The sequence below is a fragment of the Terrapene carolina genome, unplaced genomic scaffold (assembly GCF_002925995.2).
Source record: "Terrapene carolina triunguis isolate 2854851 unplaced genomic scaffold, T_m_triunguis-2.0 Scaffold88, whole genome shotgun sequence".
NCBI classification, from domain to species: Eukaryota; Metazoa; Chordata; order Testudines; family Emydidae; genus Terrapene; species Terrapene triunguis.
This window is the reverse complement of record NW_020664439.1, coordinates 49546281-49563273: the sequence shown is the minus strand read 5'-3', so window position 1 is coordinate 49563273 and position 16993 is coordinate 49546281. Positions and strand designations below refer to the sequence as shown.

General features: G+C 47.2%; 1 protein-coding gene across 1 annotated transcript in view; it reads left to right on the top strand.

Moving 5' to 3' along the window:
• The first annotated feature begins 2756 nt into the window (after nucleotides 1-2756).
• The window catches only part of LOC112119735 (probable cation-transporting ATPase 13A4), a 65403-nt gene continuing 51166 nt past the window's right edge, over nucleotides 2757-16993 (top strand). Inside the window, exon 1 of the mRNA XM_024218523.2 lies at nucleotides 2757-2819. Within this exon, the coding sequence (XP_024074291.1) occupies nucleotides 2757-2819 (63 nt within the window). The remainder of the gene's footprint in view (nucleotides 2820-16993) is intronic.

The window sequence follows — 16993 nt, the reverse complement described above, 5'->3', positions numbered from 1 at the left end:
GAGCCTTTAAACTGATTAATTGGAGGTTCATATAGTTGTCTCCTGGTTTTAGAGTCATTAGAAGACACCTGTTCAGTTTCCTCTGCAAACACGAGGGCTAGAAACTGAAAGTTGAGATTCTCAGGTAATTTGACTTCTGTAGGTGGGGCTTAAAAAGAAACACCACATATCGTGAGGCTCGTGATAACATGACAGCTGGCAACACCATAGGTGGGATGGAATGTGCTGTGTGGAGGTGCCTATGGTTCCCTTTTCCGCCCATGGAAATCAGTCAGAAAAGATAACAGTTTGGAGCTGTAAAATCTTTTCCAAAGTCCCATTCCCCTTGGCCAGGGAAGCCCTGGAAGCATGGCCCCACTAGAAGCAGATTTGAACCATTGTTTCTGACATGGGTTTGAATACTATGCAGTTTGCCAGAGCCTCCATTTGCATTTACATTGCATTGCACCCTGTGCCCATTCGCTGCATCTGACCCTGACAGACATTGGTGGCAGTGTCACAGTTCAGGGGGACTGCACCTGTATTCCTATTCTGTGGGCTACCAAGGGTACCCAGTCTCAGGCTTCCAGCTCCCCAGACATCACCTTTCTTGGGCAGAGACATGGATCTCTCTCCCTCCTGACTGGGGTATTTCCAGGCTGAACAGTACAATGGGATATCCCTGACAAGACATGCTGCCTAAAAGGCTAGCATCTGTGCATTGCATTCTCTCCAGAGGCTATGAACAGCTTAACAGCCTGCAGTTGTATGTTACCATGCAGCAATTTTTAAGCAAGCACATTTGTTCTCAAGACAAAAGCATTACAGAGAAAACATTAGAAACACTAGAAGAACCTACATGCATGCTGATAAGCTTACCAGAGATAATCACCAACTTCAACAAAGGCTCGGCAGGGGTCAGTCCTTCAAACCCACACAGAGGATTTTCTACAAGTTCATAACATCCAATGCTCAGAACAGCACATCCATAAATAGTTCCATCTTTCCTTTATACCGCTTGCGCCTTTGATCTTCAGATTCCAAGAACAGGTAATCGGCATACAATGGTTCTCTCCTCTGGGCATAACTTCAAAAAGCTGAGTTTTGCATAACTGGAGATGGAAATTTGCATTCGCCTCCCCCTAGAGATTCCCAAGAAAACCACTTGACAGTGTTTGCCCCAAAAGTCCACTCTTCTGACTCACTGGGCAAAGCAGTCCTGTGAAGATCATAACACTTCCCCCCTTAGAGAAGTTACATACAATCCTGGCTCCCAGTAATAAATAACCTTTGCATTTAATACAAAAAGACTCTAGAGACACAAACTTAATTCAATATTTTTTTTCAAGCATATTGCAGGAAATTGCCATCTCTGTCACAGGTAGCATCCAATAATTTTCTGAGTGCGGACTGGCCTCCGTCTCTCCACCACTCCTCTTTTTCTTCCTCTGAATCTTCTGGCCATTTCACTTCAGGAAGCACGACATTGGACCAGAACTTGCCCAGTGCTGGGGATATTTGGATTTGGGCTTATCTTGGGCCCATCTCAGATGAGAATAAAACACTAGTGAGTATAAAATATCTTGGGAAACTCTTGATTCTGACATAAGGTTTCAGCCATATTACAATACATAGAGGAGTGATGTTTGCTTGTTTTTCTGTGGCTCAGTTCCTATCTCCCCAGATTTCCATACCGGAGTATCTGATCTTTTGCTTGTTAAAACAAACGTGAAAACAAGGAAGAGGGAAGGGACTAAAAAAAAAAAAACCCACTGGGCAGGACGAATAATTAAACCAAGTGAGGGTTACCCAGACTGACTGAGAAGAAGTATTGGGCACAATTAAGAGACAAGGCAAGTCAGAAGGCAAAGGAAGGGCAGGAGAGGCAAGGCTGGCAATTAAAACCATCCAAGAGACAAAGGAAAGGGAGGGGGAAATTGGTGTGTTGCCCCCGTGCCTGCTTTCTTGGCCTGGCTCCAGTGCTGCAGTCAGATCCACCCATGAGCAGCACTGAAGACTCCAGGGTCCCCAAGGGCAGGATCGGGGCCCAGAGCTTCATCTAGTTACGCTGTAAGACCTGAAACACTCTCGGCATTAATAATAATAAATAATGACACTACTGATAACCCGATATGGGCCCCAATCCTATGTGCTGACTGGCATGGTTAGACTCTGGGTCCACTTGCATAGATGAGGGCTGTGGTTTGGAATGGTAGGGCCCAGTCCTGGTTCTCCCATTGAATAGCATGTAATCAAGATTGGGCCCTTCGTTTCGACAGGTTGCTCAGTATGTAATAGAATAATAATGATGCCTGCTTCTCTCTCTCTCAGGCACACTCCCTAGCCCAAATAAATCCCGTAATCTTTCAAGGTGAAGTATTCTCCTTTTGCCCTCCCCTTAAGGCTGCCTGCCAGCAGTGCTTGCTGTGTTACTGGAGCTGTGATTGGAAGTCAAGTCATGGCAGACAAGCAGCAGATCTAACTTTTTTCTTCCTCCACCACCCTGAGCCGGCTTTGTACGTGGGAAGTCTCCTTCCAAGCAGCAACTTCAGTTAACAAAAACAGCAAAGAGGAAACAGGAAGGACATATACACCTGAAAAAACCCCTACAGATGGGGAGGAGCTGCCTTCTCAGAATATTGGAAGTGTCATAAGAAAGGTGTGCACTTAGGAGTTCCTTAGCATGGAAGGTAATTAATCACTTCAGTTCAAAGAAGTGATTCTAACCCTGAAGACCTGTCCTGAAGGTGTTAGGACTCCAGAGCAAACACCATTTCATGGGGGAAAAGTTTGCCAAGAGTCACCATGCATTGCTCAGCAAGGGAGAGGAGAATGAAATGGTAAGTCACTGTCTTTCCTCTTATCTCTCTCTCAGCCTGAAACAATAGTCTTAGTGTGTTCTGTAGCAAAATTCTACAGCAGGGGTCGGCAACCTTTCAGAAGTGGTGTGCCGAGTCTTCATTTATTCACTCTCATTTAAGGTTTCGCATGCCAGTCATACATTTGAACATTTTTAGAAGGTCTCTTTCTAGAAGTCTATAATATATAACTAAACTATTGTTGTATGTAAAGTAAATAAGGTTTTTAAAATGTTTAAGAAGCTTCATTTAAAATTAAATTAAAATGCAGAGCCCCCCGGACCGGTGGCCAGGACCCGGGCAGTGTGAGTGCCACTGAAAATCAGCTCGTGTGCCGCCTTCGGCACCCGTGCCATAGGTTACCTACCCCTGGTCTACAGCCTGGAGTTTAGCTTTGGACAGTAAGTGAAAATGTACAGTCTGTCAAGGGCTTCATTAATATTTAAATAAATGGAAATGAAATTGTGTGGAATCAGTTTTAATCAGTTGGCAAGTGAGGGTATGCCTGCAGTGCCCTCGGAGGTTTGATTCCAGCTCAGATAGGCAGACCCCGCCTAGCTTTAACCGAGCCAGCACAGACACAGAGCAGTGAAGGTGCCGGGGCATGGTCTCCGGCACAGGCTGTTAATCCAAATAAGCACCCAGGGTTCCAATGGGCTTGTTTAGCCCGCGTTGAAGCCTGTGCCGCCACATCTTCACTGTTGTGTTTAGCTGTGTTGCTAGATTAAAGCGAGGGCAGGGATGCCTACCTGAGCTGTAGACATACTGCTGACTGCAGTGTAGACATACCCTGAGAGCAGCGCTCCAAGGCAAGAGAAGAGCTCCACACAGCCTTCAAAGGCAATGACTGATGATTTACATACAGGTGCATGCCACTTAACAGACGGAGCAAACGCGGTCCTTCTCTGCTCTGAAGAGTATACAAAGGGATGGATTCACTGAAAGGTCAGGGCCTAAAACAGGACAAAACATCTCATTTTTAGCCTTTGGCTGCTGTGCAGAGTGGCTCCACAAATGCCTCCACTGGTCTTGCAAAGTCTTTTAAAAATTCTAATTGTATTAATGTGACAAAATGGGAATATTTTGAGATATTTTTATGAAGCTGCTGTGTGCCTCAGTTTCCCGTCCATGTTGCATGGTTACCTAGTGGGTGAAAAGAGTCTGTTTGCTCTCAGGGCAGGCTAGGACACAGATGTGAGCAGCACCTCACGGTCTGGGACTAAGTGGGCCTTAATCCCCGTATCATTGGAGAATCCGTGATGACAATGGCAAATTCATCACCGGGACATTGAAACCTGGCAACCGAGACTAAGGATTGCCCCACCTCTCTGGAGGGAGCCAAGCAGCATTTTTCCAGCTCTGGAACAAATGCCTGGGTGTGTGAGGTGGGAGTTGGCTGCTGGAGGAGTCGGGGAGGGAGCGGGGAGAGGGGCTGAGAATCTGACAGAGCAGGTCAGACTAAGTGACAGAGCTTTGGGCTCTCGGGGCTAACCAGAATGGACTCTGCTATAACCTTCATTTCTCTAGGCCAGGGGCGGGCAAACTTTTTGGCCTGAAGGCCACATCGGGTTTCCGAAATTGTATGGAGGGCCGGTTACGGGAGGCTGTGCCTCCCCAAACAGCCAAGTGTGGCCCGGCCCCCACCTCCTGTCTGACTGCTTCTCACCTCGACAGCCCTCCCGGGACTCCTGCCCCATTCAACCCCCCTGTCCCCTGATGGCTCCCCCAGGACCCCTGCCCGCTACACCCTCCTGCTCTCTGTCCCGACTGCCCCCGAAACCCCTGCCCCTGACTGCCCCCCGCCGCCCCATCCAACCCCCCTCCTTTCTGACTTCCCCCCCGGAATCCCTGCCCCATCCAACCCCCCTGTTCCCTGCCCTCTGACCGCCCAGACCCCTATCCACACCCTTGCCCCCTGACCACCACCCCGAACTCCCCTGCCCTCTATCCAACCCCCCCTGCTCCCTGCCCCCTTACTGTGCTGCCTGGAGCACCGGTGGCTGGCAGTGCTACAGCCGCGCCGCCCAGAGCACCAGGACAGGCAGCCATGCCATCCGGCTGGAGCCAGCCACGCCACCGTGCAGCACAGAGCACCGGGTCAGGCCCTGGCTCTGCAGCTGTGCTGCCCGGCAAGAGCAGGCAGCCCTGCTGCCCAGAGTATTGCGCCGGCGGCGCAGTGAGCTGAGGCTACGGGGGAGGCGGAACAGCAGGGGAGGGGCTGGGGGCAGCCTCCCGGGGCAGGAGCTCGGGGGCCGGGCAGGACAGTCCTGTGGGCCGGATGTGGCCCCCGGGCCGTAGTTTGCCCACCTCTGCTCTAGGCTAACCAAGGACTTCTTATGCTGTGTTGCAGTCAACTAATAAACCCTACTGCGTGACAGCACTGGCTGAGTGTCACTGCAGATAGTGGCCCAAGTGCATTGCTCCCTCAGATTGTACCAGCCTCCCTCAGGGTCTGTCTCAGGGGGACTCAGAGCTCAGGATGAGAAGCAGGAATGCGGGAGGTCCCAGAGGGCCAGTCTAAGGAGGCAGTGAAGCTACGTGGCTTACTCAGGAAGAAGAGTGAGAGCCCGAGGAGGTCTGGCCCATGACGGGCTCCTCCCAGAGACTGTTCTAAAGCTGGGCCCAGAGCACTGATCCTGGGGATCCCTGACAATTACATTTTAAATTTGTTTTTAGCATTAATTTGACTCTGGAAGAGTCAAATTATTGGCACGCATTTCTTGACTCTTTGGTAAAGATCATATCACTTGGTGTAATAATGTTCCTGTTTACATTGTGCAGATGTCAGTTGTTTCAGATTGAAATACCATTGACAGTTTTAAAGTATGTGGACGGCTCATTTGAAAACTGGAGAAGATAATCTCATTTCTCAGAGAAACTTTCTATCCACCTTTGTTGGAGGCTGTGTGGGGAGCAGTAATGAGAAGAGATGTGAAACATTTCTAAGGTCATGTGTCCAGCGTTGTCCGATGCCCATGTGTTTAAGAGCTGTCCACCCTTTCTCATGTCCATCATGGGACTGTTTGGGTGACTAAAGCCTACTTGCTTGAATAAGACTGGCCGGAGTGGATCTTTCAGAAGCTGAGGTTCGTTTCCCTGGGATCCCACAGAGCCTGAGCTTGTTGGCTTTCAGGGCATCCGGCAGATCCAATCTCTTTTCACAATGATAGTGGAGGGAGAAGAGCCTTTATAGAACAGACTTTGCCTGGGAGAGGGAGGGGGGTGGTTTGTTTTAGGGATTATCCTGGTTTCAAGAGATGCCGATTTCAGGTGGTTTGAATAGCTTGTTCAGAGCTTTGCTTGGTGCACAGCGGGCGTGAGAGGGAAAAGGCGGCTGCAAGCTACTTTTGCATCCCTCTGATCTCCAGGGTTGCTATGGATTTGTTCAGCTCCTGGCATAATTTAGAGCAGCCAACAGATTATAAACAGCCTCCGAGAGCCATTACATCAGCCAGGGATTGTCAGAGCACAACAAGATCCAGCCATTTCCCCCACCATCCATACATCTAAGATCTACTCAGAGATCTTACTCCATGCAGCATAACAAAGAGAAGGTGAAGGGATGACTTGGTCACAGTCTAAGTATCTACACGGGGAACAGATATTTACTCCGGAGATTTCAATCTAGCAGAGACAGGTATAACTTGATGCAATGGCTGGAGGCTGACGCTAGACAAATTCACACAGGAAATAAGGCGTACATTTTTAACAATGAGGGTAACTAACCACTGGAACAATTTACCAAGGGTCGTGGTGGCTTCTCCATCACTGGCAATTTTGAAATCAAGACTGGATGTTTTTCTAACAGATCTGCCCTAGGAATTATTTTGAGGATGGCCTGTGCTAAACAGGAGAACAGACTACATTAGTAGCTCTCAAACTTTCCAGACTACTGTACCCCTTTCAGAAGTCTGAGAAAGAACTAGATAAGTTAATGGAGGATTGGTCCATCAATGGCTATTAGCCAGGATGGGCAGGGATGGTGTCCCCAGCCTCTGTTTGCCAGAAGCTGGGTATGAGCGACAGGGGATGGATCACTTGATGATTAACTGTTCTGTTCATTCCCTCTGGGGCACCTGGCATTGGCTACTGTCAGAAGACAGGATACGGGGCTGGATGGATCTTTGGTCTGACCCAGTATGGCAGTTCCTATGATTTGTCTTACATACCCCCAAGTTTCACCTCACTTAAAACCTACTTGCTTACAAAATCAGACATAAAAATACAAAAGTGTCACAGCACACTATCACTGAAAAAAATCACTTACTTTCTTATGTTTACCATAGAATTATAAAATAAATCAAATGGGATATAAATATTGTACTTACATTTCAGTGTATAGTATATAGAGAAGTATAAACAAGTCATTGTCCATATGAAATTTGAGTTTGTCCTGACTTCGCTAGTGCTTTTTATGGAGCCTGTTGTAAAACCCAACAAATATCTAGATGAGTTGATGTACCCCCGGGAAGAGCTCTGCGCACCCCCAGGGATACACATACCCTTGATTGATCACAATGTTCCCTTCCAGGCTCGGAATCTATGGATCCCTATGCTGGAGTTTTGAAGGGATGGTGTAGAGTCGGGTACATCAGCAATCTACCAGCCAGTAACCCTTCACATTGGAGGAATCCTTTACTAGGGGAGCTTTGACCCCTTTGCACTCCCAGAATGGTGGAAAGGGGCTACAGCTGGGGCCAGTATTTGGCCCTGTAGCTTTCTATCCTTTGACATGGAAATATTTGAATCCTCGCACAAGATGGACATTGAAAGGCCCAATCCTACTTCCACTGGAGTGACTGGTAGTTTTGCTATTGACTGGGAACTGGAGCAGATTTTTATGAAAGAGTTCCTAGTTATTATCATACAGACTCCACTATTAGATTCCTTGTGAGTCCTTCAAGTCTAATCCTATTACCCGTTGTTATAGCAACAGCACTTTTAAACTGTTGCTCACAGGTTACCTTCCTGCTGTCAAAGCAGAAAAAACCTGGTGATGGGATTGACAGAACTGCAATACTCCTCACAGTTTGGTAAGGCCAGTCCCTGCCCTGAAGAGAAGGCGGATACCAGAATTTGCTTGGCATTTACAGTTAACTTTTGCTTTACAGGTGACTTGGAAATAAAAAAAAAGTTATTTTAGCCACAAATAACAGTGGTTTACATGACAATCGTGTAAATAATCCTTGATAGGAAGAGTGGTGATGGTAAATGATTAACAGCAAATTCTGCTTCTTGATTCCAACAAATCTGTTCTCTGAATAATCAAAGTTTCTGTCAACAGCAGCAAGTCGGACAGCTTTAGATTAATTAGTAAAGCCTCATAACACTATTGCAAGACTTAGTTTACTGATAGGTAAACCGAGGCACAGAGGGAGCAAATGACTCATGTTTGGTCCATCAATAAGTCAGTAGCAGGGCCACAGAGAGAATCGAGGGGTCCTGGGCCATAGTCAGCTGCTCTAACCTCTAGAGAATGCTCACCCATTGGTGTTAAGTATGGTACTCACTTTCTTTGCAGTAGCAAAGAAATCATTATTTAGCATAAGTGGTTAACACATATTTCAGGAAATCTGTATAACACTTTCAAAAGATGTACCTGGAGCTTACATTCATAACTTTGCTGGATATGAATATAGACACTGGATTTATGGCTTATTACAACAATCTATAACCCACTAACACCCCCAGCTGCCTCTCCCCCTTCCTCCCTAAGACTGGAGGGGTGTTAACAGGCCACTTCACCCTGAGTGATCCCTTGAAATGTGTTAACTCCTTATGCTGAACAATCTGTTCTACCTTGTATTTAGCTGTGACATTCTGAGTATGTTTCCTGGACCTGAAGAGAAGCTCTGTGTAAGCTCAAAAGCTTGTCTCTCTCACCAACTGAAGTTGGGCATATTACCTCCCTCGCCTTGTCCCTCTAGTACCCTGGGACTGACATGGCTCTAACAACACTGCATACATGTAATACTTTGACTTTCATAGTGCCTTCTCATGACAGTCTCAGGGTACTTCACAAAGGTGGGTAGGGTTAGCCTCATGTAACAGATGAGGAAATAGAGGCACAGAGAAGTTAAGTGACTTATCAAACATCACACCATGAAGGAGAGGACCCAGGAGTCCGGTGTCCTAGCCCCTGCCCTGATCCCTACACGATATTGCCTCCTGGAAATATTACTAGCTCCTTGCTCTGTGTTTGGTAATCTCACATCCAGGGGCCATTTCAGATTTTGGTTGGGGGGTGGGAGGGCGCGGGGCAACTTTAACCATGGTTCCAAGGGCTACTTCAGCACCTGAAAACTCTAGGGTTTTTTTGCAGATAACTTAGAAATTAGCGGACAGGAGCACTGTATCTAATTCCTATATAAAAAAGAGGATGTAATCAATATTAGAGCCACTCAGCTCTAATACTAACATGTTCTCACATCTTGTGTCACTTAAGTAACACTGGTTAGGTTTAAAATTTTAATGTATATTCTTTGTTACTAACTCTTGAATACAACAATCAAAACAATTGTAGAAAAATCTAGATGACTTTCTATCACTTTTTTGCAGTTCACCAAGTTTGGACTAGATCATTTAGCTTTGGAAACATCCTATTAGGGCAAGGCCCCATGAGTTTATACTGCACCTGCCTGGAGCTCTAGAGGTGTTACCTCACTACAAATAATAGACTAGAAACTAACCTTAAACAGGAGTGAAACTGACACTTTCAAGTCACTTTCACACAATTGCCAATCCCAAATGTCCCAAAATCATGAATCAGGCTCACCAAAAATCATGAGATTGACTTTAAAATCATGTGATTATGTAAAAACAACAGATTTGGGGTTCTTTTTATTTGCCTTCTGTTTTTTGAGCCTTTAGGGTGCACTGGGGTCGCATTTTTAAACTTTCTCCATAGCCACGAGGACTAGAAACTTCATTTTTCTTTAAGAACGAAGGCTGAAATCATCACATATCCACTTGACTCCAGAAGCTGGGGCTTTAAGGAAAACAATTATCATGAGACTCGTGACAAAATCATGAGAGTTGACAATACTGCTTTTACTTCTGTTTAAAGGCTAGTTCCTTTCCAGAAGGCTCTTAAACATAACACTACAGTGATTGAGTTGCAGTTCTCACAGGAGGATATTTAAAACTGAACACCAAGAAAATTCTATATTTTAAAGTTGAGAAAAAAATGGAGACTTCTGAGTGTATATCAGGGCCACTGCAGGCAGGAAAGGAAAATAAACAGGCACAGGAACTCTGGGCAGCTCTTCCTTTAGAAAGAAAGTTGGAGTGTCAAATCTTCTAGTCCCTAATTGACTAAAACTTCTTCAGTGCCTCCACTCATACATATAAACATCACAGTGTGGACAGTAACTATACACTTCATACTTAAATATCTGAGCCATCTTATCCAGAGTCACACAGCTTAGATGCATTGGCTCAGGGACTGGATTTTCTGGCCTATTCTGAACAGTGCTGAGCACACAGATGGTGCCCAGTGAATAATGCAAATCATGACAATAATCGTAGACTTTATGAACTCCGTTGATGCAGTTTCTGTTCTTTGTTCTGGAATTGGCCTGGATACAGCCGAAACCCTAAGAATTTGAGGCACAAATAAATCTGATACTTATGACACTTCCTCATTCCTTCCTTTTCTCAAACTCTGAACAAAAAATGACGTAACAAAATGGTTCTCAGTTAAAATTGCCCAGCAGCCATTGCTCTATGACCCAGCACGGGGTAGAACCTGCCACCCCTTGGGAGTTACGTGATCTCTCATCTGACTCTCAGTCTCCAGCCTTTCTGACCTCTGGGCTGCTTTTCATGCTGTCAACCATGACCTCCATCCTGGGACCATTTGCTGGAGTCTCAGAGAACTGGCTGCCTTGGTTTTGCTCCCATCTGTCAGAGGCCTCTTTTTTCCAGAATGCAGCAGAGAGAGGCTGGTCTGCTGGATAGGGAGCTAGCCCTGAAAAACCTGAGTTCTACGCCCCCATGGACTTCCTGTCTGAAATTCTCTCCTTAAAGCACTGGCCTGGGGTCAAAGGTTTTTAGGCAGCTAAAACAACGAGGAGTCCAGTGGCACCTTAAAGACTAACAAATTTATTTGGGAATAAGCTTTTGTGGGTAAAAAACCCACTTCTTCAGATGCATGGAGTGAAAATTACAGATACAGGCGTAAATATACTGGCACATGAAGAGAAGGGAGTTACCTTACAAGTGGAGAACCAGTGATGACAAAGCCATTTCAGTCAGGGTGGATGTGGTCCACTCCCAATAACTATCAAACAAGGTGGTTTTTTTTCCAGCTAAAGGGAAAGGGAACAAGGGTTGTTGGTAAAATGAAAGCCTTATTCAATACTTTACATTTCAAATGGTTTAATTTCCCCCCTTCTTTTCTGTATCTTTAATTAAAAAGTTGAAAAGATTTTTAATGGTGTTGGCCATGCTGCCAGGCAGGCTGAGGTCTCTGTATACCAAATCCTGAACCTTGTTTAAAACGGTTTAATGTTGGACAGTGAAAGGGTTATGTTATCTCCTTTGACTCTTTGGGCCCACATATTCCATCTAAATTAATACAACTGGCCTTAGACCCTGTCTACCCTACAGCTTCTGTTGTGCTTGTAGCCAGATTGTGCCTTAGATTTTGACAATTCCACTAGAATCTCAGATGTTAAACAGCAGCTACAAAAGTGAGACCTTTTAAAATCAGCAGGTCCAGATAACTTTCATCCAGGAGTTTGAAAGAGCTGGCTGAGGAGCTCACTGGACCATTAATGTTGATTTTCAGTCAGCCTTGGAGCACTGGGGAAGTTCCAGAAGACTGGAAGAAAGCTAATGCTGTCCCAGTTTTTAAAAAAAGGTAAACAGAATGACCCAGGTAATTATTGGCCTGTCAGCCTGACATCGATCCTGGACAAGATAGTGGATTAGCTGATACGGGATTCGATTCATAAAGAATTAAAGGCGGGTAATGTAATTAATGCAAATCAGCATGGATTTATGGAAAATAGAACCTGTCAAACTAATGATTTTTTTTTTATGAGATTACAATTTTGGTTGATAAAGGTAATAGTATTGACATAATATACTTAGACATCTGTAAGGCGTTTGACATGGTACCACACGACATTCTGATTAAAAACTAGACCCATATAAAATTAACATGGCCAGTTTTTAATCCATTTAATATGTAGTAACTGAGAAGTCTCAAAATATAATTGTGAATGGGGAATCAGTATCGAGCATGTGTGTTTCCTGTTGGGTCCTGCAGGGATTGGTTCTCCACTATTTAGCATTTTTCTCAATGACTCGGAAAAAAACATTAAAAAAAAATCACTGATTAAGTTTGCAGATGACACAAAAACAGGGGGAGTGATAACTAATGAGGAGGATAGGTCACGGACTCAGAGAGATCTGGATCGCTTGGTAAACTGGGCACAAGCAAACAATGGGCATTTTAATACAGCTAAATGTAAATGTACAGCTAGGAACAAAGAATGCAGCCACTGTAATATGGGGCTCCTTGTCTGTTAGCATCATTGTGAGGCAGGATGGGGAGCTACAGCAACCTGGCTCCATCCGCTCCTGTGCCACCACACCCAACTCGCGTTTGTCGAGGACTGACTCCATAATCTGTCCCAGACCTAATTCCCCTGGGGTCAGGAGCTTCTTCTTGAAGAGTCTCTGCCTGGAGCAGGGAGGGGAACCCAGGCCAGGCGCACCGGAACCTGGGTAGAAGTGGGGGGCCCACCAGCGCTGGAACCCGTGCTCCTCCTCTTCCCCGAGGTCCCGCTCCCTGGCCAGGCCAGAAGCCGGAGCCGGGCCATGGTAAGAGTTGCCCAGGGAGCCTGGGCGGCTGTGAGGAGTCCCGGACCCTCCACCTGCCCGGGGTGGGGGCACCTTAGAGCAGCCCCCAGCACATGTCCTGGCCCTCCAGAGCACACCACCCAGGGCAGGTGAAGGGTCTGGGGCTCCCCACAGTGACCTAGGCTCCCTGGGCAGCTCTTACCACAGGCCAGCTCCAGCTTCTGGCCAGGCCAGGGGGCAGGATCTGAGGGGGAGGAGGAGGAGCAGGGCCCAGTGGCAAAGGGGGGCTAAGGCCCACCTCAGCCCCCCCCCCCCTCCGGGAAGAGGCTGACACCGCTAGCAGGGGCTGCGCTTCGTGGCAGGGGAGCTGATCACCCTACCGCAAAGTGCAGCAGCTGCTGCCAGCACTTGGCACCTGCCTGAGGCTACTACGCCCATGTTAAAAAGTGGGCAGGCCTGGCCCCTCTGCATCCAGCGCCCCGACCCAGGCCCACCTGCTCTACCGGTTCCAGCACAGGGCCCTTGTTTGAAACAGCCCGAACCAGTCCTCCTCAGTCCCGTACTACTTCCTACCTTTATAGTCTTCCCGTCCTGCTTCTCCCTCCTTGGTGGGCTGGTTTGCCTGGCAGCACCTCCCCAGTCTGCTGGAGGGATCCTCTCTCGGGCAGCTGCCCTAGCCCCACTCTCCTGGTTGCAGCCCTTTAATCCTCATAACTTCTGTGGGGCTGACAATCAGCTCTGGCTGAGCAGGTAGGCAGGTGCTTTGTTAACCCTTTGGCTGCTGAACCAGCATGGGGTATATAGACCCCATGACAACCACACTTCATAGAATTGTAGATGATTAGGGTTAGAAGAGACCTCAGGAGGTCATCTAGTCCAACCCCCTGCTCAAAGCAGGCCCATCCCCAACCCCACTGTTGAGTTCCAGGATTGGGCACTCTCTCCTGGGAAGCAGGGACTCTGAAAAAGATGGGAGTGGTGGTGGATAATCAGCTGAACATGAGCTTCCTGTGTGACACTGTGGCCAAAACAGCTAATGCGATGCTGGGATGCATCAATAGGTATCGTGAGTAGGAGTAAAGAGGTTTTTTTACCTCTATAGTTGGCGCTGGTGCGACCAGTCTGGAATCCTGTCTCCTGTTTTGGTACCCACAGATCAAGGAAGAGGGGTCCTTGATTAAAGATTAAAAAACATGCGTTATAGGGCTTGTCTACACTTACATTATATAGCGCTCTAACTTGCTGGCTCGGGGGGGTGAAAAATCACCCCCCTGAGCGCAGCAAGTTTGAGCGCTTTAAAGCGCTAGTGTGGACAGACTCCGAGCACTCCGAGACTCCCCTCGTGGAGGTGGATTACCAGGAGCGCTGAGAGAGCTCTCTCCCAGCGCTCGCGTGTGACCACATTCACACTTCAAAGCGCTCCCGCTCTGTAGACGTAGCCATAGTGATAGACTCAAAGAGCTCCATCTATTCAGTTTAACAAAGAGAAGGTTAAGGAGTGACTTGATCACAGTCTGTAAGTACCTTCATGGGGAAACAAATATTTCATAATCGGCTCTTCAATCTAGCAGAGAGGTATGATATGAACCAATGCCTAGAAGGTGAAGATAAGACAAATTCAGCCTGGAAATAATGCATACATTTTTAACAGAGTAATTAACCATTGGTACAATTTACCAAGCGTTGCGGTGGACTCTTGTCACTGACAATTTGGCTGTTTTTCTAAAAGACGTATTCTAGGAAGTATTTGGGGGAAGTTCTATGGCCCGTGCTATGCAATGATCACAATGGTCTCTTCTGGTCTTGGAATCTATCAATCTGAGCCTCAAACAACCTAGAACTGTTACGCTAAGTCTACAAACATAGCAGCCACCCTGGGCACACGTTAGCCATGTTTGTTCATCCACATCTACCACTTATTGTTCTCAGTAGATTCCGGGAAAGTCTGCAGACATCCCGTGCTGCCTCAGTGGCTGCGGCACCTGCACACACACAGCTCAGAAATCCCAGAATCGTCCCATCATGGATACCTGCCTGATGGGCACTTCAGATTGCCACAGCCTTTGGTAAACGGCTGCTGGACACAGCAGCAGATGAGCGGGAGAAAAGCCCTGTCAATAGAACACTCTCTGGTGGCACACGAGAAGGGGTCAGGTGCACAAAGGTGGGTGTGTCTATACGTAGCTGGAAAGCACCGCAGGGCAGGCCCAGCTATACACATTGGCATGAGATTATGTGGCTAGCTGAGCTGACAGTGACCGGCTGAGAAACCTGCAGATAGGTAAGGCTATTTTAGACCTTCTATGCAGGGGGCTAGATCCAGCAGTGAAGAACTGAGCCATCCAGATGGGAGACACTACTACACTGTTGTCCCCTAATTTGATCACAAACATAGTTCCAGAGTCCAAGTATCGCCGTGCTTAGTAGTGCAGTCAGAGTCTTGACATGGTTGACAATGAAGGGCCTTACAGGGCCATCCTGGGCAGAGCAAAAACTTTCTAATTAAAAAGTTCCACCTAAATCTATTGTATGGCAAGCTGGCTGGATAGGCATCAAGGCACCCCACAGCCCTTCACATTGTATCCCATTTTAAACCTTTCCTTTGAGTGGCTTATAACTCCATTGTGAATCACAGAAGTGTAGGACTGGAAGGGGCCTTGACAGGTCATCTGGTCCAGTCCCCTGCACTGAGACAGGAGTATCACCTAGACCATCACTGACAGGTTTTTGTATAACTCGTTTTTAAAACCCCACACGGACAGATTCCACAGCCCCCCTAGGTAATTTATTCCAGTGCTTAGCAACCCTGACAGGAAGTTTGTTCTAATGTCCAACCTAAATCACCCTCGCTGCAATTTAAGTCCATTGCTTCTTGTCCTGTCCTCAGTGGTTTAGGAGAACAATTTATCACCCGCCTCCTCTTTATAACAACCTTTTATGTACTTGAAGACTGTTATGGCCTGTCACGGAGTCACCGGGGCGATGCTCTGGAACTACTTCCTACGAAGCCAGTCAGGACTCTGGGGGAGCCTCCTCTCTCTGAGCAGACTGTCTCCGGGGCAAGAAGCTTACACAGCTTTGGCCTTCCTGGGTCTGACCTCGGAGCATTCAGCATTCCCTTCCACACCGTGCACTTCCTGCACCGAGTCCCCCGGGTGGGGTCCTGGGGCAGCCAGAGGGCCCTGCACCCCAACTCCGCAGTCAGACGTGACTCTCAGCCAGCCGGTAAAACAGAAGGTTTATTAGTCGACAGGAACACAGCGTAGGGCAGAACTTGTTAGCACAGAAATCAGTAACTTTCAGCCAAGTCCATCTTGGAGGGAGGGGAGCTCAGAGCCAGCGCTCTGGCCCTCCCCCCGAGCCCCAAGCCAGCTGAGACTGACTCGCTTCCAGCTGCCTGGCCCCTGCCCTGCCCGTTGCTCCTCCTCCAGCCTTTGTCTCGCTTCTGGGGCCAAGAGCCACCTGGTCGCATCCCCCTCCTGGGTCTCAGGTTACGAAGGGGCGGCCACAGCATCCCTGCAGGCAGCTGGAGCAACCCCGCAAAAGTCACACACGCTTATTCCCACCAGCTAGACATTGGTGCAATACCCAGGGAAACTGAGGCACACACAGCATTCATGCCAAACAGTACGACTCACAAAGGCTCACATACAACATAACAAGGGAAAATCCCCACTTCGTCGCTTGGCCCCCCTCAGTTTTTCTCATCTCCAGCCTAAACAAACCCAATCTTTTTAATCTTCCCTCGAGGGTCATGTTTTCTAGACCTTTAATCATTTTTGTTACTCTTCTCTGGACTTTCTCCAATTTGTTCACATCTTTTCCTAAGTGTGGCACCCAGAACTAGACACAATACTCCAGTTGAGGCTTTACCAGTGTTAAGTAGAGCGGAAGAATGACTTCTCGTGTCTTGCTTACAACACTCCTGCTAATACAGCCCAGAGTGACGTTCACTTTTTTTGCAACAGCGTTACACTGTTGACTCATATTTAGTGTGTGACCCACTGTAACCCCAGATCCTTTTCTGCACTACTCCTGGGCTATATCACTTCTGGGCTAAAACACGGCAGGAGCTCAGCCCAGAGGTGACATTTGCTTCTCCACAAATCAGAAAAAAAACATGTGCTTGGCTGTTTTGGAATCATAGCAATGCAAGAAAAAAAAGTGTCAAGAATTTCCCTTAGTCAATTAACTTACAAAACTAAGAAACAAATACTGCTGGAGGTGGCTTGTGAGTGTGGCGTCACTCGCCTGTTTCAGGTTAGAGCCATTTACCTATAAACTATCTTTTATTAAACTTGTATAATGGCTCTGGTCCATCAAACTAGAGCTTTGATGAATCATCA